Genomic DNA, 23,105 nt, shown 5'->3' on the forward strand with positions numbered 1-23,105 from the left:
GAATTAGTCCTAGCGCATCAGATGAAAAAGAATCCATTGCTATGTGGCACGGCAGCTACCGTTTCTCGCATCTTCCCTTACATTTGTGTATCAGCAGCCACAGTACGATCAATTGTTAACAAGAACGCTTAGCTGAAGAAATCTAGTTTAAACTATGTGGAACTACTCCCGAGCACAACGCGGCCCTAGCGCCGGTGAGCAAGAGCCGTGCCGCCGGTGCACGCCCGCAAGCCGCTTGCGCAAGAGCCAGGGGCCGCCGCCGGTCGTTGATCCACCTGTCGCCCTCCCCCGCCGGGCAAATGCCAGTCAGCTCCGGCTGCCCGTTTGGGAACAGCAGCGGCGAGGTGGCATGTCTCCCCGGCTGGAGCCAGGCCCTCTCCGAGGACTCTAGGCCAGAGCGTTTTATTTTTGCAAGGACCTGCTGCTGCAGATGGAGACAGCAGGCGCCACAGGGGAGGTGAGTTTCCCTGCGAATAGCTTTGAGGAGGAGCAGGAATAGGTTCGTGGCCAGCGGGGCCACGTCAGTACCGGAGGACGGGGGGCCGGCGGCGGGCGTACGCTGAGGGGAGCTGTCGGTCCTTCCCGCCTGCGGGCGTAATGCGAAGGGGAGGGTCTGTCGGGAGAGGTCCCGGAGACCTGCGGCTGCCTGGGCCCGCAGCACCGCCCGGCCCAGAGCCGCCGGGCGCCCCCCGCGCCGGGCAGCTGCGCTGGGAGGGCGAGGAGGGAGGCACCTCTGAGCAGCACCTGCCCCTCCGCCCCCGCCGGCTCGGGAAGCCGGAGCCCTGTCCGGAGGCACCCCTGCTCTGGGCCGAGGCGGGGCGGTCAGGCCGGGGGCCCGCTGCCACCGTCGCGCTCTCACCTCCGCCGGCAGTGGTATCTCCCGCTCTGGCCACCCCCCCCCCCCGGCGGTGGTGGTGCGCCCCCATTCATGTTGCAGTGGTACAGCCCGCCGCCCCCTTCAGGCTCCCGCGGCTGCTCCCACCTGTGCCCGCGCTGTTCCCCCCTCCCCGCGGCAGCAGTGGTTTTTCCTACCCCCCCCCCCCCGGCAGTGGTACAGGCCGGTTGTCAAGCGGCGAGCCGGAAGGGGCCGTGTGGTGGTGGGTCCGTGCCGCCGCCGCCCGCGGTAAGATGGCTGCCGGCGGCCGCGGGGATGCGTTGGATGTCGCCACCGCCAGCTTGTGGCTGGGCCTGCGGGAGAGCGCGCAGCGCTACTGCGGGCTGGCCTTGGAGGGGGCGCGCAGGGTGAGTGCGGGACCCGCCTCCGCCCGGGGTCGACTCTGGCGAACCCCCGCGAGGGCCGGGGTCTTGTGCCTCGGCGCTGGGGGAAACGGCGCTGCCGGGGGTGGCGAGGCGTTCGGGTCTGAGAGAAACGGCCCCGCACCGGAGCGCACGTCTGCGGCACAGAAACCCCGTGCGCGGCGTAGAGCTGGGCTGTGCCTCGCCGGCGTGCGTGGGGCCCGGCAGCCTGCCGAGAGCTGCGCGGCGCGGGGACCTGGGGGGACCCGGGGGCCACGCGGGCCCTGTTGAAGCTGGCCGTTTCTTCGAGACTAACAAGAGGTCTCAAAAAGCCAAAGCAGTGAAACGAACGCTCCCTTATTTCACACATACACACACGCAAACCCCTCTTGGCTTGCAATGGGGGTAGTCTGGCCGTTTTATTAACGAAATCTAGATTAAGACTTTACTGCGTGGTAACACGTTCACATAGGTCACACGTAGTAAAAGTGAGCTACATTAAGCAGGTTATATTTTTGAGAAAGTAGTGATACCCGCTAACAAATAAATTGTGAGTGTATTTAAGTGTTTAAAATGTGTTAAATCATCGACGGTGTTCAATATCTTATTTTAGCATGAAGTTGATTGAGCAGGTTTTTCTACCAAATTTTCTACCAGTAAATCATAAAATACTTACTAATATTGATTCTTCTAACAGCGAAACGTGTAGGCAACTTGAAGGAGAATTTACCATAATTGGTAGGTTCAGAAGTAAAAGTTTTCAGAGCTTTATCTAGTCATCATCAATATCTTGTTGGAAATTTCTCATTTCATTTTTTTTTTTTCTTCACTTGGTAAATGTATAATTTAAAAATCAAAGGCTTCTGTTAACCATTTTCTCAGAGTTTTGGAAAAAAATAGAGGTACAAGCCTTAGAAGTAAACTAAGTCAAAATGTAACGTCTATTTCTGTTGAAAATACTAACGTCTTTTCCTTTAGTTGAAGCTTTTTACTTTATTTTTCAGGCTGTGGCTTCACTGCCTGAAGATATGAGACCTGGTCCTGATCTGTATGGTTTCCCGTGGGAAATAGTGATTTGTGCTGGCGTTGTTGGAGCCTTTACAATTCTCTTGTTCCTGTATAGAAGTTATCAATCAGTAAGTGTTCAGATTACATGCAGATATGTAGAGTGCATTAATGGTTTGAATTGAATGTTTTGAATTGAAACTGTTATTCTGTTCAAGATATATAATGCTTTAGAGTTTTAAATCTGTTGTGATTGAATTTAAGATCCCTCTAAAAGAGAAGTTGAGAAGTAGTCTGTTTTGTCAAGACAGTAAGTGTTTGGATGTGTACTGAGTGACTGTTGTCATTGGAGGAAATGCAATGAAACTCACTGTAGTAAGGCTTCTTTTTTCCTTCCCTTCTTAATTTCTACACCAGACTTTCAAAGTCAGCCCTTAAATTATTTTCATGGGATATAGAGGTCTTCCTTATGGTGTGTGTATTGATATCTCTGTGACTACCCTGGCTATAGCCATACCAGCTCAGGTCATTCAAGATAATTGTAAGCAAAAGCAATCCAGGTGGATTCCCCATCAAAGGAGGCATTTTAAAACTCTTTGGACAGTGACCTTGATTCTGTTTATTGGAACACTGAACCAATTTTACTGTGTGCTGTTTGTGAGCACTAAGCTGATGACTTTGAGAAATGTGGTACTGAAACATTTTAACGCACAAATCAGATTATATTTTTGAGGTAAGGGCTGTCTTCTATTGTGAGTAAGTAAGGATCTGAGTAATAACAGCTGCCTATCATACTCTCCCTACTAACGCAATGGGGTCAGTGTCCATAATTCACTATTCTAAATTTCTCCCCAGTTTTTGCATACTCTTAAATAGACAGAATGTGATTTTGGTGCTAGGTGTAATGATGCTCATGTTTGAAGATAGGTTGCATAGTGCTTTAGTTTTTCAGATATGAGCAACTGCATTTTTAGGCTTCTAACATCAACTTAGATCTGGAAAAATGCCACCTTATTCAGATTGTCTGGAAGGGGATCTGTATTTGTATAAGTTAATGTATCTATAATTTGGGTCATTCCTTCTGTTTTCTAGAAGCATCCCTCTAGGTGGTATGAAAGTGGCATTTCAGTTGAAATCAGTCAAGCAGCAACTCTAGTATTGTTTTCCTCCTGCACATGTCACTAAGGCATTAGATATTACAGAAGTTATTGATAGCTTTTTCAGTCATCCATACTTAGAACTGCACTGACTGCTCTTTGAAGAATTAATGGCTGCTTACCCGAAAGTAAGGGAGTTTGGTTTGGGTTTTTTTGGGGGATGATAGGATAAGGTGTGCTTACAATTTTCTTCCCCTTTTTCTACTACTTGCACTCCTTGGCCATCCCATGGCTTTAAATGAGGGGGAAACAGGGAAAATCTGAGGGACCCATTGTATGTTAGGCACATGATCCAGGCCCATCCTTGAGAGGAACTGCTGTGTTGTAAAGTTTTTGTGGTTTCAGCCACGTTCTGCATCTCTTGTCCAGGCCATTTGTGACAGATTTGTTCCGCAGTTTGTTAGATTTTGATTCTAGGGCGCTAGACCCCATGTGGCAGCTGCTGATTTGGCACTTCCCACTGAGTTGCATCTGGGCAGGATGCCCGTCAAGTAGTACCCTTACTGCAGCTCTAACGGTTATGTGTTATAACGTGGGGTTTTTTCTTCATAGGAAGCTAAGAGTGAGCTGGCACGTGGAGCTTCCCCCTCCCTCCCCTTTGCTACTCTTTTGGCTGTGCATGTCCACTACCACTTTCTCTTGGCAGTTGTGGTTATGTGATGAGTATAGAGGTGTGTTACAAAAGTGATCCAGGTGAAAACTGACCTCCTTTCCCCTCTTCTGTCTGTTTAATTAGAGTGGGAGAAGGACAGGGCAAACAGAGCCATGGTGGGGGTAAGAGCAGAGGATGCAATTGCCCATTTTTAACAGCAGCTGGTATTTATATTCCTTTTTTAAGTTCTATGGTTAAACTGATCATGGAACCACAGCTTAAAAGATTAGTTTTCAGATACTATGCAAGAGTAATTGATCAGACATTTTCAGTATTTATTCTTTTTATTTCAGGTTAGAAGTCGACTTTATGTAGGTAAGCTTATTTTTCATACTGTTTCTTTGGAGTATGACTTTTTTCTTTTTTTTTCTTTCTTTTTTTTTCTCCTTTTAATTATTTGTGTTATAATTATTTGTGTTATAAATATTTGCGTTATAAATATAACACTTAACTGTCTGTCTGTTTTTAGGAAGGGAAAAACAGCTTGCCAATAAAATTGCTGAACTAGTTGAAGACAAATGCAAAATTCTTGAAAAACTCAGCCTTTGCAAAAAAGAGGTAATGGTCCTCATTTATTGCTTTCAGATGTGTCACAGAAATGGGCTCAATTTATCAAGTCTTTAAAGTATGAAACTTATCGAAAAGTAAGATGTTTAAAACCTTTTAAAGTGATTCTTAAAATGCTTTTTCCTGTCAGTGCCTTTAAGTGCAATTAAGATGTTAGCAAGTTCTTCCTTTAACTCTTAATACGATATATTTCTCTGGAAGCAACTTTAAAATGTCTTTGTTTTATGTCACTGGGATAATCTACTAGGGCTAAGGCTTTCCTGATTTCCAGCAAGTTGCATTTGTGAATATTTAGGTGGTGGCTATGTTTCAGACTAGAGCATCATAAATTAATGGTATTATTTAAGCAATTCTTTACATACATTCTGATATAAAGTATTTCCTTTTCAGTTTGAAGATTTAGAATTGTCTCTGAAGGATGATAAAGCTATGAAAGAATCAACAGACATGTCTTTTTTTGAGGTAAAAAGATAAATTGAAATTGTTGTTTCTCCAATTTAAGGCAGTATTTCAAGAAAATGTTGCCCATATTAAAAAAACCTGTCCCACACCAAAAAAGAAAAACAACAAAAAACCCAAAACAAACCCCAAAAGACCTCAATTGTTTTAATTGAGAGCATTGTTATTTTAGTCCTGGGTTACTGAAAATGACATTAGAAGCGAGGCATTTAAATTAAGAGAAGTTTTTGTAACAATTGCATTAAAAATGATTCATACTAGAGCAAATGGCAAATTAGACAATATTTAATTTTTAAAAAAGTAAATTATTCCTGTTTCTAGGAGAGAGAGTGAGTAGTGCATGAAGTATCTTTTCTCACATCTGATTTAATTCAGATATATTTTATAGGCTACTGGAGCACAGCTGTAAACAAAAATTACCACTACATTGTTTATATCCCTCAAACTGAGAATACATTTGTAAAAAGAGTTCCGAAAAAGTGAATCAAATACCTAACGGGCTCTATAAAATTTATGTAACAGAAAAGCAAATAGATTTATTTCATTCTGCACCTCAGATTCTATAGAACTAATTGTTACAGGTTTTGTTAACATGCAAGAATCTCTGGAGTACTTTGAGATTTATCCTTGATATGGTAAAATTTGTTAAACGTACTTTGCTGTCATATTTAAAACATACTGGTCTTCATATGTAGTTAATGTCAAATGTTTTACATTAACTGTCAAAACAACTTGATTTAGGAAATGCATGAAAAAATGAACAAGTCAAACTTGGAACTCAACCAAGAAATAGAGAATCTAGAAAAAGAACTGGAAGAAGAAAAATCTAAGCAATCAGAAAATGATAACTTGGTAAGAATAAGTAGAATCCTGTCTTTGTTACTATTCATTTTTAGAAAAATTCCCACAAAAAAATTCTCTGTGGAGAAGACAAACTGTTCTCTTTGGGTTTTTTTGAAACAAAAACTACATTTCCCATTTTGTCTCCCCTCGTACTCCCTGTAGCGTATTAGAAAAATGATACCCATAAAGGAAAATACTCAAAAGAAGAAAAGCTGTGTTTACTGATTTTGGCAGTAGAACCTTCTCAGCTTGAAAATTAAAATAACTTTATTAATTGCCTAGACCTTTTCAGTTAAATCTGTGGAAGAAGCTATATGACAACTAATAATTTTCAGGTGGCTGAAATTCAGAAGAGAGTGGAGTCTTTAGAGAGTGAAGCAAAATCTATCCAGTCACAAATTGATGAGGTATGTCCAATCTTTATAGTTTCTGTTTTCAAATCTTTGCAATTTCTCTGTTCCCCATGTAGTTACTGTTTTAATTTTTTTTTTCTATTAAGGGTGCAGAAATAATATGCTGTGTAAACCAAATCACTTTGTAAGGCTTAGTACTTTTATGTGACTTGATTTAGCAAATTTGAACTTCATATAGTGATTGGCATTTATTGGGAAGTACAGTTATCCTGTCTTTTCTTTTCCTTCTTACTCCACAATGATATATAGTTGCAAAACTACAGTCAGCAAAAAATGTTGAAATTGTAGGGAAAAATGTGAGAATATGTATATAGCACATCCAGAAAACCTAAGAATAAGTCCAGTAATACCATCGTGACCCCACTTATGTCTTCACCCATACTGTTTAAACAACACACTTTTTTGTTTCACTTAGGCCAAGTCCACCCTAAAAGTATATCAGATTAATACAGAGAGACTCAAGACATCCATTCAAGATGCAGTAGATGAAAACTGCCATCTCCAGGAAAGTGAGAAACAGGTAGGTTCTTCCTAGTTATCCTTAGAAATACTATATTTTCTTATGATACTATGTAAATATGATTTTTCCAAGGAGCTCATCCTCAACGTGTTTGCTAATACCCCTTGCGTGTTCTATTAAATGGAATGAGGAAGAGGATAGGGCCTTAAAATGATTTTAAGTTGGAATAACTTTGTCTAAAATAGTCCTGTTTTAAAAGAAATTTAATACTCAGAGTTTGTGGGGAAAAAATGCATAGAGTTCAATGAGAAAGAGAGCATAAGGTAATGTAAGACTAATAAGGATTTTGCTGAGACCTGGAGGAAAGCAGAGAGATTTGAGCAAGTCCACAGCTAGGATCCTCTACAGAGGCAGAGAGAAAATGCTTATACTTGATCCAGAAAACAAAAGAAATTAAGAAACCGCAGAGTATGCGAAAGGCAGGTTAAAAACTTACTGTAGTACCACTATGGATGAATTCATGGAAAGTCAGATAAGTTATACAAAGGGACAGAAAATACTGTTACTTCCCAAATTTTAGCTGTTTATTTTCCTCAGTGCTGTAGCCAGATCCCAAAGAATGCTGATTATTTTAAAATGTTCTGCACATGCAATAGTTGTCCTGTGCAATAACTAGTTTAAAATGAAATTATTCTATTTTTTTTTCTAACAAAAAGATATTCTCTCTGAATATTTAATGTTCCATGGAATGTTTTTGGTTTGGGGGGGTGTGTGGGGGTGTGTTTGTTTGTTGTTGGGTTGTTTTGTTTTGTTTTTTTTTAATGGATATGTGCTTATTTTCCTAACTGATTGATGATCTCCTTGTTGTCTGAACAGTAACCTGATAGATATCTTCCGGCGGGGGGAGGGCGGGGGCAGTGGTGTAGAAGTACAGGCCTGTTGGTTTTTAGCAGTCTTATAAAAAGCTGGGGAGTGCTTTAGTCGTCTATCAAAACATTGTGCATATCAGACTTACTGATTCAGGGGAAAAAAAAAAAAGAGGTTACTGGAAACAGAAAATTTTCTACAGGAGGAGTATTTCACTTCTGCAGAACTCTGTTATCAGTAAAACTTTGTATTTTTCTCTAATTTTAGAAGGAGTACATGTTTGTGACTACAAAAAAAAGGAAGATAATTTTATTAGATGCTGTGAGTGGAGAAACAGTAGATTTGGGTGTTGTCACTGTGAGATGAAGTTGCTTTAGAATTATTTTCTTTCAAGAGTTTTTCTTCTGATCTATACATCCTTTTTGTTTGTTTCTGTGAGGAGGAAGGGTTTGGTCTCAGTGCTTTGTTTCAAATGTGACAGTATACTTATGTGATAAATTTTGAGAAGCAGTACACAAAGTTTTAATAGGGACTTTTTTGTTTTTTTTTTCTCTGGTAGTTTCTTGGGTTCAAACAAATAATCCAATTATTTGTGTGTGTGTGAAAAGAATCTTCTTTTTCTTTCCTTTTATTAAAAAATAGTACTTAGAGTAAGATAATACTAAGTGCTGACAATTACTGTACATTTTATAGGCAATCATTTTATCACAAGCAAAACCAGGAGAATAATCAGTAAAACCAACTCCCAGGATGTAATTAACTTGCCAGGTTCCTAGATAAAGTTTTTTGTATTCCTTCCAGATAAAATAACCTGGGTATAGTAGTTCCTTAACCACATGATTTATGATGAATTACTACACTTTGTTGTTGACTGAGCTTTGTTGCCATTTTTAGGGATTTGAGAACATTTGCATATATTGTATTTTGCTGTGCTTTTTAGTAGATAAATAACCTGATAAGAGTTGATGGAACTTGATAAGGAAAGAAGAGAAAGTATCTGCTTTGCTTGTTTGTAAGCATGTGAGTTTGCTATATTAGAATATCCATATCCCTTTTTTATTTTTCTTTCTTACTTTTTTTTCTTTAAATGGAATTTCACTTATGCTGAAAAGGTAACAAAGGTGTTATTTGTTCACAGAAACTAAAGTACTTTCTTCCTCTGTCCATTTGCACTAATGGGTCATAATCTTCTGGCACATCATAGCTTAAACATTGTAACAGATGTGCTGTCTCAGATTTATGATGTGTCAGAGAGAAGATTGGGCCTTTTAGTTTGAACAAGGGAACTGTAAATGAACTCCAAACTTTCTATGCTTTGGTTTTTGTAGGAACATTAGACATATATATTGTTTTAGCTTATTGAGAATCCTTGCTGTTTCTCTTTATTGTAATTCTTACAGGTGTATAAAGTTATGTCAATTTATTTTCTGATTGGCTTCATGAAGAAGGAATCTCTTAAAGTTTAGCTTCCCTTTGAGGATAACATTTAAGGATAAAAGTAGTTGCCTGTGTATGTCTTCTGAGCAGTATTAGCATAAAGAATATTTTTGTTTTATCCATAATATGTAGTTTGCATGATGCTGCAAATTCATACATGGCTTTTACTGCTTGAAAGGTGCAGTTGTGTGCCAAGTGGGGTTCGTCCAATTCTAGTCACATACCTTTTGTTTTATGCCTTCTAGTTTATCTTTGATAAATAGTGTTCAGGCTTGCTTGCCTGTTTGCATGGCAGTTCCCCTATTTAACTACCATTATCTGGTTGTATTTTTAGTATAACTGGCTGTTGTGTTCTTGTTGCTCAACCTAGTTATTTCTTTCTGTACATTCACTGCTTTTAAATTGGTCGCCTGTTGTGCAACTTTAAGCAATATTCTTTTGTCAGACTCTAAGACAATTTTTTTTGTACTGCATGTTTTGTCTTAACAGAAATTTGCGTCAGTTCAATTTCATTCTCACAATACGAAGGCATAGTTTAATTAGTTAATACGTTGCAGTGGTTATTTTTAATGAACTGGTGCTTAAGTGTACTAATCCCTTTTCTGCTGTAAAGTATTTTTGTGAAATTGGGTTTTCCTAGGGGATGTCTGTAAAATGGAACCTTGGAATCCACCTGTCTTTTTAGTTAATCATAGTCAGTTACAAAGATACATACTAGTAGATTACCTACAGTCATTGTGACTTTCATTAACAGGGGAGCTTTTTTAAAATTTAAAAATTACTTTAGGAGGTATGGAGGAGAGTAGGAGAAATAATGCAGTTTTGCAAGTGACATGAATTTAAATAGCTGTCTGAAAAACTTCCTGGTTTCCCTTACCTCACCGACCTCTTCTAGGTTGAAAAGACACAGGTACAATTTCAGAAGTGTGTGTGCACACTGGGGAATGAGTGTCCTCTCCAGCCGTTCCCTGGTGTTTGTAGCTGTTACACAAATTGTCACTATTTTATATGCATTGCTATTGTCACATCAGGGTTTTTAAACTGAGTGGAATATCAACTGAACTGTTGTTATAAATGTTTGACAGTATCCTAACAACTAATTACAATGTCCAGCTATTGCAGCTAAAGCAGCTGGACAATAACATAGAAGTCTTATTTTTCAACTCTTGAGGTTTAACTGTCTTGTAATCTATCTCTGTTAATGCTTACTGGTGGGTGAGGTTAGAATTCTGCTTATGTATAGATAATATACATAACAGGCTCAAGTACTATTCATCCTTGAGTCTTGGTTGTAATAGACAATCATGCTAATCTGGTATTTCCCTTTTTAGCTTTTACGAGAAGCTGAAGGATGGGGTGAACGATTTGGTGAACTAAATGAACAAACTAAGATGTTTGAATCATCCAAAGCAGATATAGAAGAAGTATTGAAAAATAAAGAGAGTCAAGTCAAGGTAAATTATTACAGTTAGCATTGAATCAAATTATTCAGACTGATGCTAATCATTAAATTCCAAGAAAGTCTAACAACCTCTTCTTGTCTTAATATGCATTAAGCTGGTTTGAGTTTTTGTTTGCTGTCTCCATCCTCTAATGTCTTGTTTCCTGCTAAGCAAAAGAGGTTGCTTAGCAGCACAATGGAGCAGTCCAATAGCCTTGGAAGCCAGCACATTAAATAAGGAAAAAAACTTTTAGTTCTGATAGAGTATTTCCATTTTTTTTAATTTGGAGCATGGGAATGGGGACTGTATTCATACATGTGTGTACCTTATATATATACAAGCCCTGCTAAAAGCATGCGTACTTGGCTATCTGAAGAGTCTTCATAAGGGCACACCTGTTGACGTGCAAGTATATGTTTTGATAGAAAAAGTAATATTGGACCTCTAGAATCCTGTATGTGGGGCTGGCTTAATCTACTAAGGGAACTAAATAAAGGACAGAAATCCCGAAAATGTAGTGTGTATTTATTTTACTGTTTGTGTTTTGTATTGACATTTTCTTAGTCACTGACACAATACTTACTGAAGATGAAAGACTGGAGTTCAGCAATAAGAGATGATGATGATGCTGAAGATAGTCACTGGGACACAGATATAAAGGGTGAAGCAGAGAATGGAGAGCATTTAGGTATGGTTTGTATAGCTTCCCATCTTAAATACTAATTTAATACATGTTTTAGAAATACAGAACCAACAAACTTCCAGGAAAGTTGAAAGATTAGCTTTGTAGAAGTTGGATTTTCAAAACTCACCCAATATTATTCATGTTGGACAGATGCTTGGGCACCTCCCGAATAACAACCTATGCTACTATTGAGCAGTGTGTGGATACAGCTAAAGCATACATATTATCGTATAGCAATGTAAAGACTCAGTGCTCAGTCTCTTGCAGAATGGCTTTAGCCTATGTTAATATTAAGTAGTGATTCTCAAACATTTTGCGGTGGAAACCTTGCTTTCATTTCTTCTTGAAGCTCTTCCCAGCAGTAGCACTGTGGGTCCTTAGATCCTAATTTCTGCTTCCTTGTCCTTGCGCATGTGTTACTTGTTGCAGGCAGTATGGTAGCACTGGAATCAGATGGGTGTAGATGTGGGTCCCCTCAAAACAGCAGCGCAGAAGAGCCTTTCTTCCTCCTTTTTCTTGCTGCAGCTTCTTTTTATGCTGGTGCTGATTATACCATAGGGCACAGCCCAGTGAATCTTACAGTGTGTATTCAGCATCTCACTTTTAACATGAGCATTCTGAGTCTGACTTATTGGCAAACAGAGCACTAGAATATAGGTATTCTACCCCCCCCCCCCCTTTTTTTTTCCTTTTCCCTCCAAATATGCTATGCCTATCATGGTGTGTTGGGGATTGCTTTTTTACAAAAATAAAATAATAGTAGTAAGCCTTTTTGTGCTTTTTATGTGATGTATTATTATTCTATTCTGTCAATCAGATGATCAGCAAAAACGAACTGTAAAGAAATTGATCTATGCTGCAAAGGTATGTGATTTTTAGAAAGTTGGGGATGGAAGGGGGGGAAACCAGAGGGAATATATGCAATTTTTATGTTAAGTTTAGTTGCATATAGTTATCAGTATCACAGAGTTCAGCATATTTTAATGTTTAATTAGATATTTTTGAATGCAAACAGTTTCTGGTAATCTTAAAAATGCCTCTTTTTTTTTTTTTTTTAAATTTTGATTGTAGTTAAATGCTTGTTTAAAGACCCTGGAAACAGAAAGAAATCAAATATACTCAAAACTGTCTGATGAAAATAAAGCTAAAGGAGAACTTACAGGTAATAAAATGTGGTTTTGCCTTTAAGATTAATAAGATGTTGGTTTTGGAAAATGGTTTTACAGGCTGTAAGTATTAGTTCCAGTAAAAACTGAATTAAGTTTACATTAATAGCTCTACTTGATTTTTAAAATGCCTGTTTGAGTTTAAGCTATTTTAAATATTTGATTTTAGAGGTAAAGCAATTGAAGTGTAGTGATTTATAATGGTTGCTAATGCACTATGTGCAAATTTTGTTGTACTCTGTTGGAGTATTCTGTAACTGTTAAGTTATAGAATCTTAAAGTACATGGGCAAAGTGATGTTAATAAATAATACCTTCTTTACATAATTTCTGGACATGAAACAGTGGAGTTCTAATCTAAATTTTAAAACCATCTATTAAAAATGGTAGCTTAATTGTAATTAGTTTGTAATGTGTGCAAACTCAATACTTCTTAAAATCCAAAATACTGCATTTAGGCAATTGAACCTAAAAGCATCTTGCTCTGTTTTTTTCCTTTGTTGTGTAGGACATACTGAATTAAACCTTATGAAATTAAAACACTGCCACTTTAATTTAAATTAAAGCCTGTAGTTAGCTATTGCTTTCATAGATAACAGCCAGCAGACTAGCCATCACATTTGAATGTACTGTGCTTTGTTATTTGGGTGATGAAATGCTCTGTAAAACTGTGCTTTTCAGTTTTTGATAGTCCTTTAAACTGACTGTTTGTGCTAGTGTGTTTTCCAAATTGATTGTAATTCTGTCCCATAAAGTAATTCACACTTACTTGAAGCTTTCTATGTTTCTTGGAGAGGCATAGGAATAGTAAATAGGAAAAGAAACATGACTGGTTTTAATTTGGAAAAGTAAGGTAGTTTGACAAATCTGAGTTACCCCTTCAGGCTACTCAGCAAGACCTCATGTGAGTAAATCTGCAAGAGTATATGATGGTACCGATTTTACTCCTTTAGTAGACTAATTACAATAATAAAAGCCCTAAATTAAAATTTATATTGTGAATCACAAAACTGCATTGTTTTTGAAGAAGCTATACAATTTGGAGCAAAGGCTAGATACACACTTAGAGCTGCACTTTGTGGCAGGTAGAGAGTATAGATTGCTGGCTTCCCATCAAAAGGAGCAATATGCCTCAATTTGCATGATTTATTGAAATATATTAACATATTATTGCTTATTAAATAAACATAGGATCAAAGGTTTTTACAGACTTTTTATGTACTAAAACACTGCAAATGTTTTAATTTTGTAAATTGTGCGTTATCCCAATATAATTATCTCTGAATTTGACAGAACGTATAGAAAACCTTCAAAGTCAACAAGCTTCCTTGCAGTCTGAAAATGAACGTTTTGAAAGTGAAGTTCAAAAGCTTCAGCAGAAACTTAAAGTAATGACTGAGCTTTATCAAGAAAATGAAATGAAACTACACAGGTGCTGGTTCCTCTTTTTATATTTAATGCTTACTATTTGATTTGAATGTAACTCTTTGATTTGGAGGGGTGAAAATTACTGAAAATTTGAATACTGCTTTCCAGTGTTTTCTGAATTGTGAAGACCCTGTTATGTTACACCTTCATGTACATCTGTGATCACAGTAATTTTATAGAAATTGTTTCCATGAAAGTAGTGGTATATTATTTTAGGACTTTTCCACAAGCAAGTACAGAAACAAAGATAAAACAAGAAGTAACACATTTTCAGTCTATGAAATAGGATGGGTAGAGTTGGAAAGCTTGATTTTAATTTTTTTAAATTAAATTAAGATATGATGTAATACAGCTATCAAAGTTGCTGAAAGCTTATCAGTAGCTGCTTTAACTGTGGGGTGTATATTATATAGTAAAGAGAGCTAGTAATGTCAGCAGAGTAGTGATACTATATATAAAACTAAGCTTAAAAACATAGACAAGCTGACTGTTATCAGTAAGCAACATAGAACCCCTGTGAATCAGGCTTTCCTCACCAAGGAGGATAGAATATGAGGGCTGTACTACCTGCCTCACAGTCAGGACGATAGTAGGGATTGTGACTTACTGATTGACATCAGAAATGTGTTAAGGACTAGAAATAGGGTTGATTGGGATGGAATGGGACATGTAGTAACCTTCAGAAGTGTGTGTGTGGATGGGGCAGGGAGGGAGGGAGCAGGGGTCATCATTTTAGGGCATGATGGTAAAATTATAGTTTTACTAGCCATAAATTATTTCTTCAAGGAGCAGACATAATCTTGAAGGCAGCAAGAGAAGCAGCACAAGTCTTGATCCTGTACCAAGCAGTATGCAGGACGTTTTTCAAGAATTACTTTCAGTAATCTGCTCTGTAATATATATATTTGTATAGATATTGGGCATCCTTGTAGATGCAACAAAACCCAGAAATCCACTACATTAATGTTTGATTTTTAAAAAGGGTGGAGGGTGGGAAGGAACCTATTAAAAAGAAGCTATGATGGGCAGTCAGAAAGGAAAAATGTTTGCAGGCTGTGTGGATGATACTAAAAAATACCACATGGAAGCTCAGCAAATGTATGCTCCTTATCAAAGGTTTTAGAAAAGCCAAAAGGGAGTGGAGAGAAGCTGGCATGATGAGATAGCAGAATAAAAGAGGCCATTAGTATTAACAAGGCATCTTTTAAAAAGCTAGGTGTGTTCAAACAAGAGAAATAGAAAAGTGGGAAACAAAGGTTGAGTAGAAAAGAAGTTTAAATCATGTTCAACAGATCCATGATTTTAGATAGTTTCATAGCTAAGGACTGCTGTTTACCGGAAAATGACCAGTTTATCCATTTGGGGCTGTATGCAGCAGTAGTATCCATGTATGTTCTGCAGAAATACCTTGTGCATAATCTGTGGCCTGGAATATGGGTTTTCTCTTCTGTAGTGCCCAATAGCATAAAAAAAGAGGGACCCAGAAAGAATTTTTTAATAACTATTTTTTTTTAGTAGCTAATAACAACCTTTTTCTTCTCTGGAAAATTACTTTAAAAGGTAAAAAAAGTACCAGGAAAAAATCACTGAAAGTTAGTGTAGTTTGGTTTTTAGTTTGTTTGATTTGATTTGATTTGTGGCTGCTTCCCCCTCCCAGAAATATTCTTTGGGAATATGGATTGTCTTGCAAATTCCTTTTAGGAATAGTGGTAATCTAAATGTTTCATATAGAACAGTTAATGAACTGAATAAACTAATATGAATACAAACTAGTGCTATTTATGCCACTTCATATGTTGCCTATGAAACTGTTTATCTGAATAAATATCATGTATTCATCATGCCTAAAAATCTGGAGAAGTTTTTCTTGACAGACCAACTACAAAATTGTTGACTTGAAACAGAATTAACCATAGTTTTTGAATTTTCTTAAAGGAAGCTGACAGTAGAAGAGAGAGAACGCCTACAGAAGGAAGAAAAGCTTTCCAAAGTAGATGAAAAAATTAATCATGCTGCTGAAGAACTAAACAGCTACAGGTAATTACAGATTTTAGTTGCTGTAATCACTTGTTCCAAAGTGAACAAAAGGCAATAGAGAATTAATAAACACACCATCATAAGTGAATGTTATTTTCTTCTGGTTTCTTTGTTTTGTGTGTGTGTATGTTACATGCTAGTTTGTGTGTAATAATACATACTAAGGAAGTTTTTGCTTTGTAAAAAAATTTGGGTATAGATGATCACTGGCAATTTCTCTTCCACTAGAATGCTCATTGTATTGACATGTTAGCTTTAACGGAATGGTAGAAGTGGATCTTTAATCTAGTTCCCTTTACTGAACAGAGAGAAAAATAGGAAGTTAAGAGGATGCTGTGAGAGAAATGCAATGTTCAGTTTTCCTATAGATTCTAACATGTTGTATAGTTACAGTATTCTATTTCTGTATCTCTAAGCTTGTCAAATAGTACTGTTGTTTAGAAATTCTTTACTAAAATACTGTGACGTGGGAATATTTTCTGTAGTTGTTTTTTAACTGCTTTGCTCTGTTTTGTGTCACACCAACTGTGTACCTCTGATTTGTTTCTGTGGTTTCTCAAACTATGGCATAATTCTTCAATCGGTAATGTTATATTCCCCATCTTCCTACAATGTTTGTGGGAGTATTGGCTCTAACTGAACGATACTGATCAACAGTGCTTCCTGAAGAGTTAATTAGATTAATTCTTTCTCTAGAATGTAACGTTCTTGTAGACATTTTTCAGTATTCATACAGGAACACAGAATTCACCCTTCTTGATTTACTCAGAACGTGAACTTTGTAAACATCTTAATTTTAAAGGGACTGTTAATATGGCAAATGGTGTATAACTAAACAATGAATGTGTCTTTGGCCCACCTGCTGAGAGAGTGTAGAACCTAGAGAGGCTGCGCACAGGGCAGCTGGCAGCAAAGGTGGCATCGTGCTTTCTGTGGTCTTGAAATAGCTTTAGTACAAGTGACTGTCCCTCAGGACTGACTGTGGTAGCCTGTGACAGCATGATGGTCCAGCCACGTTGGTACACTTGCTGAGCTGCGTGAGGCTGGCTGTTAGGGCATAGGTGGAGGGATATCCTTTGTATTGGAAACATACTGCAGTCAACTGAAAAGTTGGGGAGATGTTGGGTTTTTTGGTTCTGTTCTTTTGTTTGCAATCCTGTTTGCACTAATCTAGGGCCTAGAATTTCTACCGCTACTATAATTTTTATGTATCCCATGGGCCTAAGTGACAATACTGTCTTTTGGATAATAAATTTTAATTGTACCTTGTGTTTGCCATTGTGTTTACTGTATTTAAAATTACTTTCCTCAACATTTTATTACAGTGTCATAAATCCTAATTTTGTTACAGACAGCGAGCAAAAGATCTTGAAGAAGAGCTAGAAAGAACCATTCGTTCTTATCAGAATCAGGTGTGTACTTTGTGTTACTTACCATCTGTGCCAAGTAGGAGGGATGTTATTGCATCTGAAATACCACTTACAGTATCACAACCTAGCTGAATTTGGCTTGGTTTTGTTGGGTGTTTTTTTGCGCCCCCCGCCCCCCCCCCCCCCCCCATGCCATCTGGTTTTGACTGACACAATTTCATAGCAGAGATCACCAGATAACTTTATTAAAAAGTTAAATTTCAAGTTTAGATGTCACATTATAAATTATCCACACACATTAAATTTACAAATAAGATCATATACTCAATCTTAAGTGTTCTTTTTTAGATTAATAATCAACTAATTAATCTCTCTTTCACAGATTACTTCGCATGAGAAAAAAGCTCATGATAATTGGGTAAGTTCCAAATACCGAGTTTTCTGAACTTTGTGCATCTTCCTTTTTAGTGATTTAAATACTTGCTTTATCACTTTTCTGTTTCTTATTAAAAACAGATAACCAAAATTAACTCTACCATGTCACCTTTAAACATACAGATTTCTTGCAGAAATACACAAAAGCATGTTAAAAATACTTCAGTCGTATAAAATAGTTGGAATAATTAAGCCAGATACCTATGAGCACAGTAGAATGATATTACAGTATTATTTGCTATAGCAATAAATCTGCTGGAATAACATGTTACCATTTAACAAGTGTGTGGCATTTTGCTAATAATAAAAGCTTTTGGCCTTGTTTCAATGCCATTTTAATATTTTCCCTGGATGTACTTCACTCCTTTTATCTACTAATAGAAGACGTTATGTCCTGTGAGAACAGTATGTTCCATTGTCAGCTTCCTAAGAATGTTGCTACAAAATCCATTTTTACCTTTTTTTCCAAACAGGAAACTTTAAAATATCTCCTGACTAATACATTCTTCAGTTTCACAGAATGGTCTGTATAAGATAGAATCCTGTTAAAAGCTATGGCGCTTCGTGGTCATAACTTTACAGTTTTTAACCGTATGATTTTAAAATAAAACTCTTATATAAAATTTGAGACTTTAAATCTTGTACATATTCTGTAAGTGCTTCAAAGCAGCTATAGCCAAAGAATTTCATTTCTGCAGTTTTAAGAACCTGCAGGAAAGCCATATCATTCCTCAAAAATTTGGGTAGTAGAGCTGCTAATGTCATTTGGTGACGTATGTGAGGCTCTGTTTCATATGCTTTATTTTCACAAGATACGACTCGTGTATACAGTCCACACACTTCAGATAGGAAAAAAATGTCTTGGATCTAGGACCTGTCACATTTATGAAGCATTTAATTAATAAATAGCAATATCTAAGCATCTGATTTTTGTCCCTCCCCAAAGCTGACAGCCCGAGCAGCTGAAAGACACCTCAATGATATAAAAAAAGAAAATGCACATAACAGACAAAAGTAAGTGCAGTCCTGATCTAATTCTAAACAAATGCAATTTGGCATGTGAGTATGTTTTGGATTTAAGAAATTTGGTGTTTTCTAGACCTATGTTAATCCATTGTGGCCCAAACAGAGCAGAGAGAGCAGTGTTGCATTGGAGTTCTGAAAGAAAGGGAGTCATTTGAGCATCCCTGTAATGGTAACATGCAAGAAAGTAAGAACTTAAGAACTATGTAGAGCATTGAAATATTTCAGGAAAGAAGCAGAATGTACTACTAGAGCTCAAAGATTTTGGGGGTTTGGTTTTTGTTTGTTTTAAATAAGTATGTATCAACCAGAAGTCATGGTTACCTAATGATTTTACAGCTTATCTCAGAAGTTAGTACTGAGCTAGCAGATCAGGTGATGGTGGTTGTGAGGAACCTTTAGGTGTGAAGTTACCTAGTACTTGGAATGCAATTTAGAATACTCATTAGAGTAATGTCATGCTAGGAATTGTGACATCTAACATGCCACTTGAACTTCTGACTTACAGTTTAAATACAGCAGCATAGAGAAATACTTTCAGGAATTCTTAAGTTCAGAGTTCTGTGACATCCTTGTGTCTTTTTTTTTTTCTTTTTATTTAGGCAATAAAATACCTTGCTTGATTAACCCTTTAAGTAGAAAGCCTAGCAGTACACAGTGCAGTCCAGTAAAACTTTTGCACTTCTTGGTTATTTACTACTTTTTTGTTGTTTTATTTGCAGATTAACTGAAACAGAATTTAAACTTGACCTTTTAGAAAAAGATCCTTACGCTCTTGATGTTCCAGTTAGACCATTTGGCAGAGGTACAGTATTGAATTGTAAAATAGAGCCTAATTGTTTTGGTTTATGGTTTTGTTTCCCAAGACCACACATATGTAACTGTTAGAAAACTATCTTGGCCATGTGTATGTACAAATAACAGTCATTTAAAAAAAAAATTGGGTCATAAGTGATTCTCGGTCATGTCAAGTATTTTGTTGAAACTAAGAGCATTTGTAGTATCAATGAGAGTAGACTGGGAATATGATACACATGGTAATTAGAGCACAATTTTCATTTTGCTTATACAATTTAGTTTTAAAGGTCACCTGAGAAGTTAAATTACTTTATACAGTTTGCTAAACTAAATATTGTGAACTTGAGTATTTTGTTTTAACTGTTCCAGAGCATTCCCCATATGGACCCTCACCAATGGGCCGGCCTTCATCTGAAACAAGAGCTTTTCTTTCCCCTCCAACTTTATTGGAGGGTCCTTTAAGGCTTTCACCTATGCTTCCAGGTGGAGGAGGAGGAAGAGGTACAATTCTTAACCTTGAAAATGTATCTATTCTGGATTTCTCTCTCCTCTACTATAAACCTGTCACACCTTTTCCTCTTGCTGGTGACAAAAAGTATTAGAACAACCAATTCAATATAAACAATTAATTAGACAAACTCTTCCTGTTGCTTCTAAAGCCATCTAATGTGTAACAGTACAATGAAAAATTTAGTTGGTACTAGTGGGTTGGTCAGTGGATTCACTTCAGAAGCATAGATTGAGAAAAGTGAAAAGCCAAACCTAATCAGTCTTCTTTTATTTCTTGGACAAATGTGGTTCTGCTGAAATAAACTTACTATTTTAAAGTAAGCAACAGTCAGTTAGTTTTCTGAAGAAAAATACTGCCACTTCCATCTCATTGGTCTACAGTCAGTAAGATAAGGAGAGGGTACCTGCATTGTCAAAAACATGAGACAGTTTTATTGGGGGTCATGATATTAGAATGTTACTGATTCGGTAAATTGTTTTCCTCCCTTTGTTCTAAATTTGATGCAGTCATTACACATGGAGCAGTTTCTTCCCTAGTGATAAAAGGGACCAGGAAGGTTGTGTGTAAGGAGTAAAATGCAGAGCTTGAGGAGTAGGTGAAAGCAAGCTGTGGTGTCATGGGTTGTAAGGGAAGAAGAATACCCTTCATATTTTTGATGTTGATGGAAATAGCATAGATAAATGCTAGAATGAAGTTCAGCATCTGTTACAGGCAATAAAGCTACTATTTAATTTACTGCTACTGTTACACCTATTGAAACCTGTACTTATTTCATGGAAAGTATGTCTAAATGTCTCTCCTATAAGGATTTCGCTAATCAACATTGATTTTTTTAAAAGACCAGCATGGACTATTTATTTACTTTAATTCTTTGTAAAAAGCATATCCAGGTGCATATGAAAGTTGATTGATTTTCTAAGTCAGAAAAAAGCTTGAGATTGAATGTTCAACTGTAGCTATACCACACAACAAGCAAAGTCATACTTGACTGTATAGAGACAGTAAGTAACGAAACTGAGCTGTCCAATGTATCTTTAAATTGTAGCTCAGCTATTGCTGGTGAGGAGGAGTGAAAACTGGATTTCAGGATGCAATATAAGCAAGGAAAAAGACTATGCAAAGGCATAACTACTGCCCATTTCACAATGCAGCACTAATGTAACTTGGGCAGATTAAACAAATGATGTGTTTAAATAATGCCAGCTACAGAGCAATTACCATGCTCATCTCATTTGCAGAAGACATGAAATGGCTTCAAATTTTAGGTTGAATTTTAGGATAGAGTATTAGAGAATGATACCAGAATTCAGTGTTTCTGTCATTTTTCAGACCAAATCTCTTTTAAAGGAAGCTTGCAAACTAAAATCATTCATTGTTACAGTTTCTCTTGCACTTGGTTATGTGTTGACCTGGTTTTCTCTTCCTTTTTTCTTGAATAAAGAATTAGAAAGAACCAGCAGAGTGTTGAATGTAATGTGGATATTTTCTTACGATGAGGGTGTTAACTTTCAGTGTGCTAATTTTTAGTTTGATTAGCAGCAGGTTTTTTAGCACTGAGAAGAAGATTTATCATGAGGGCACTAGTTTCTCTGATTCGAATGAACTGAAACTCTTAAAATTTTTTTTTTTTTTTTTTAAATTGCAGGTACTCTAGATTGCACTCTTGTTGAACTAAGACTTTTTTATTCCAAACAAACCTTTTAAACACTTCTAGTAACCATAACTGGTCATCAGCAAACAGCTGGAGAGTCCTGTGGAGCCATGCGCCTCTCGTATCTTGACAGTGTTGGCATTCCATGATTTATTTTACTATTTTCAGACTTAATGAAGAAAGCCATAATAGATGATTTAAAATACCTGAGTAAATAGCTATCTGATTTCTTCAATTAGGATCCAGAGGACCAACTGCCATGTATGAAGCTGGTAATGAAAGAGGAGACCTGAGTTCTGATAGATTAACTGATCCCCACAGACCACCATCAGATACTGGATCCCTGTCTCCTCCTTGGGACAGAGAACGCAGGATAATTCTGCCTCCACCAGGTATAAAAAATCTGCTTAGCTACCATATCTATGGGAAAATGGAGTTACTGACTTGTAGTGTATATATTTAAGTATTTTTTGCTTAAAAATATGAAACGTTTTCTTGGAACTGCATGTGCAACTGCACTGGAGAGTTTTTTTTAATATGTCCTGGTTTAACCCCAGCCAGCAACTAAGCACCACACAGCCACTCGCTCACTCCCCCCCCCCCCCCCCCCCCCCCCATGGGATGGGGGAATCAGAAGGGTAAAAGTGAGAACTTGTGGGTGGAGATAAAGACAGTTTAATAGGTAAAGCAAAAGCTGCACACACAAGCAAAGCAAACCAAGGAATTCATTCACTACTTATTGGCAGGCAGGTGTTCAGCCATCTCCAGGAAAGGAGGGCTGTTATCATGTGTAATGGTTACTTGGGAAGACAAACGCCATCACTCTGAACATCCCACCTTCCTTCTTCCCCCAGCTTTATATGCTGAGCATGACATCATATGGTGTGGAATATCCCTGTGGTCAGCTGGGGTCAGCTGTCCCAGCTGTGTCCCCTCCCAGCTCCTTGTGCACCCCCAGCCTACTCGCTGGTGGGGTGGGGTGAGCAGCAGAAAAGGCCTTGACTGTGTGTAAGCACTGCTCAGCAGTAACGAAAACATCCCTGTATGATCAACGCTGTTTCCAGCACAAATTCAAAACATAGCCTCATACTAGCTACTGTGAAGAAAATTAACTCTATCCCAGCCAAAACCAGCACATAATAGTAGTTTTTTTCCCCTTCTTGAATGGTGCGGTTCACTTGCACTTCTTCTATGCTATATTTTAAATGTATATTGGTACTAGCAGTGTACAATCAACTGTTTCGTTTCATCATTTTACTGGGGGCTTGTTTAGCGCATCAAAAGACCTGTCTGGGCTGGATAATTAATAAGAGATCTGAGAAAGTAAAAAGTTGTAATGGTACATTAGCCTTAAATAAATAAATAAATAAATAAAAGCTAATGCTGAAAAATACTGTGTTTTTAAAAAAGAAAAAAATGATATTAATAGTACAGGAGTACCATGGTACAGTCATCCTGTTGGTT

At 37.7% G+C, this 23,105-nt stretch overlaps 1 protein-coding gene across 7 annotated transcripts in view; it reads left to right on the forward strand.

Annotated features, from left to right (window-relative positions):
* Nucleotides 1–23,105, forward strand: part of MIA2 (MIA SH3 domain ER export factor 2) — a 45,293-nt gene that overhangs the window by 16,198 nt on the left and 5,990 nt on the right. For 3 of the 7 annotated variants that reach the window (XM_075503193.1, XM_075503197.1, XM_075503200.1), the window contains 19 exons: nt 2,241–2,372; nt 4,344–4,365; nt 4,520–4,608; nt 5,008–5,079; nt 5,818–5,928; nt 6,255–6,326; nt 6,748–6,852; nt 10,428–10,550; nt 11,103–11,226; nt 12,041–12,087; nt 12,295–12,385; nt 13,682–13,820; nt 15,752–15,853; nt 17,205–17,265; nt 17,606–17,641; nt 18,605–18,672; nt 19,404–19,486; nt 19,849–19,980; nt 21,881–22,033. In XM_075503193.1, the coding sequence (XP_075359308.1) occupies nt 2,241–2,372; nt 4,344–4,365; nt 4,520–4,608; nt 5,008–5,079; nt 5,818–5,928; nt 6,255–6,326; nt 6,748–6,852; nt 10,428–10,550; nt 11,103–11,226; nt 12,041–12,087; nt 12,295–12,385; nt 13,682–13,820; nt 15,752–15,853; nt 17,205–17,265; nt 17,606–17,641; nt 18,605–18,672; nt 19,404–19,486; nt 19,849–19,980; nt 21,881–22,033 (1,762 nt within the window). The other 4 variants (XM_075503199.1, XM_075503198.1, XM_075503194.1 and 1 more) reach the window with 4 other exon arrangements.

The sequence above is a fragment of the Mycteria americana genome, chromosome 5, assembly GCF_035582795.1.
Source record: "Mycteria americana isolate JAX WOST 10 ecotype Jacksonville Zoo and Gardens chromosome 5, USCA_MyAme_1.0, whole genome shotgun sequence".
NCBI lineage: Eukaryota > Metazoa > Chordata > Aves > Ciconiiformes > Ciconiidae > Mycteria > Mycteria americana.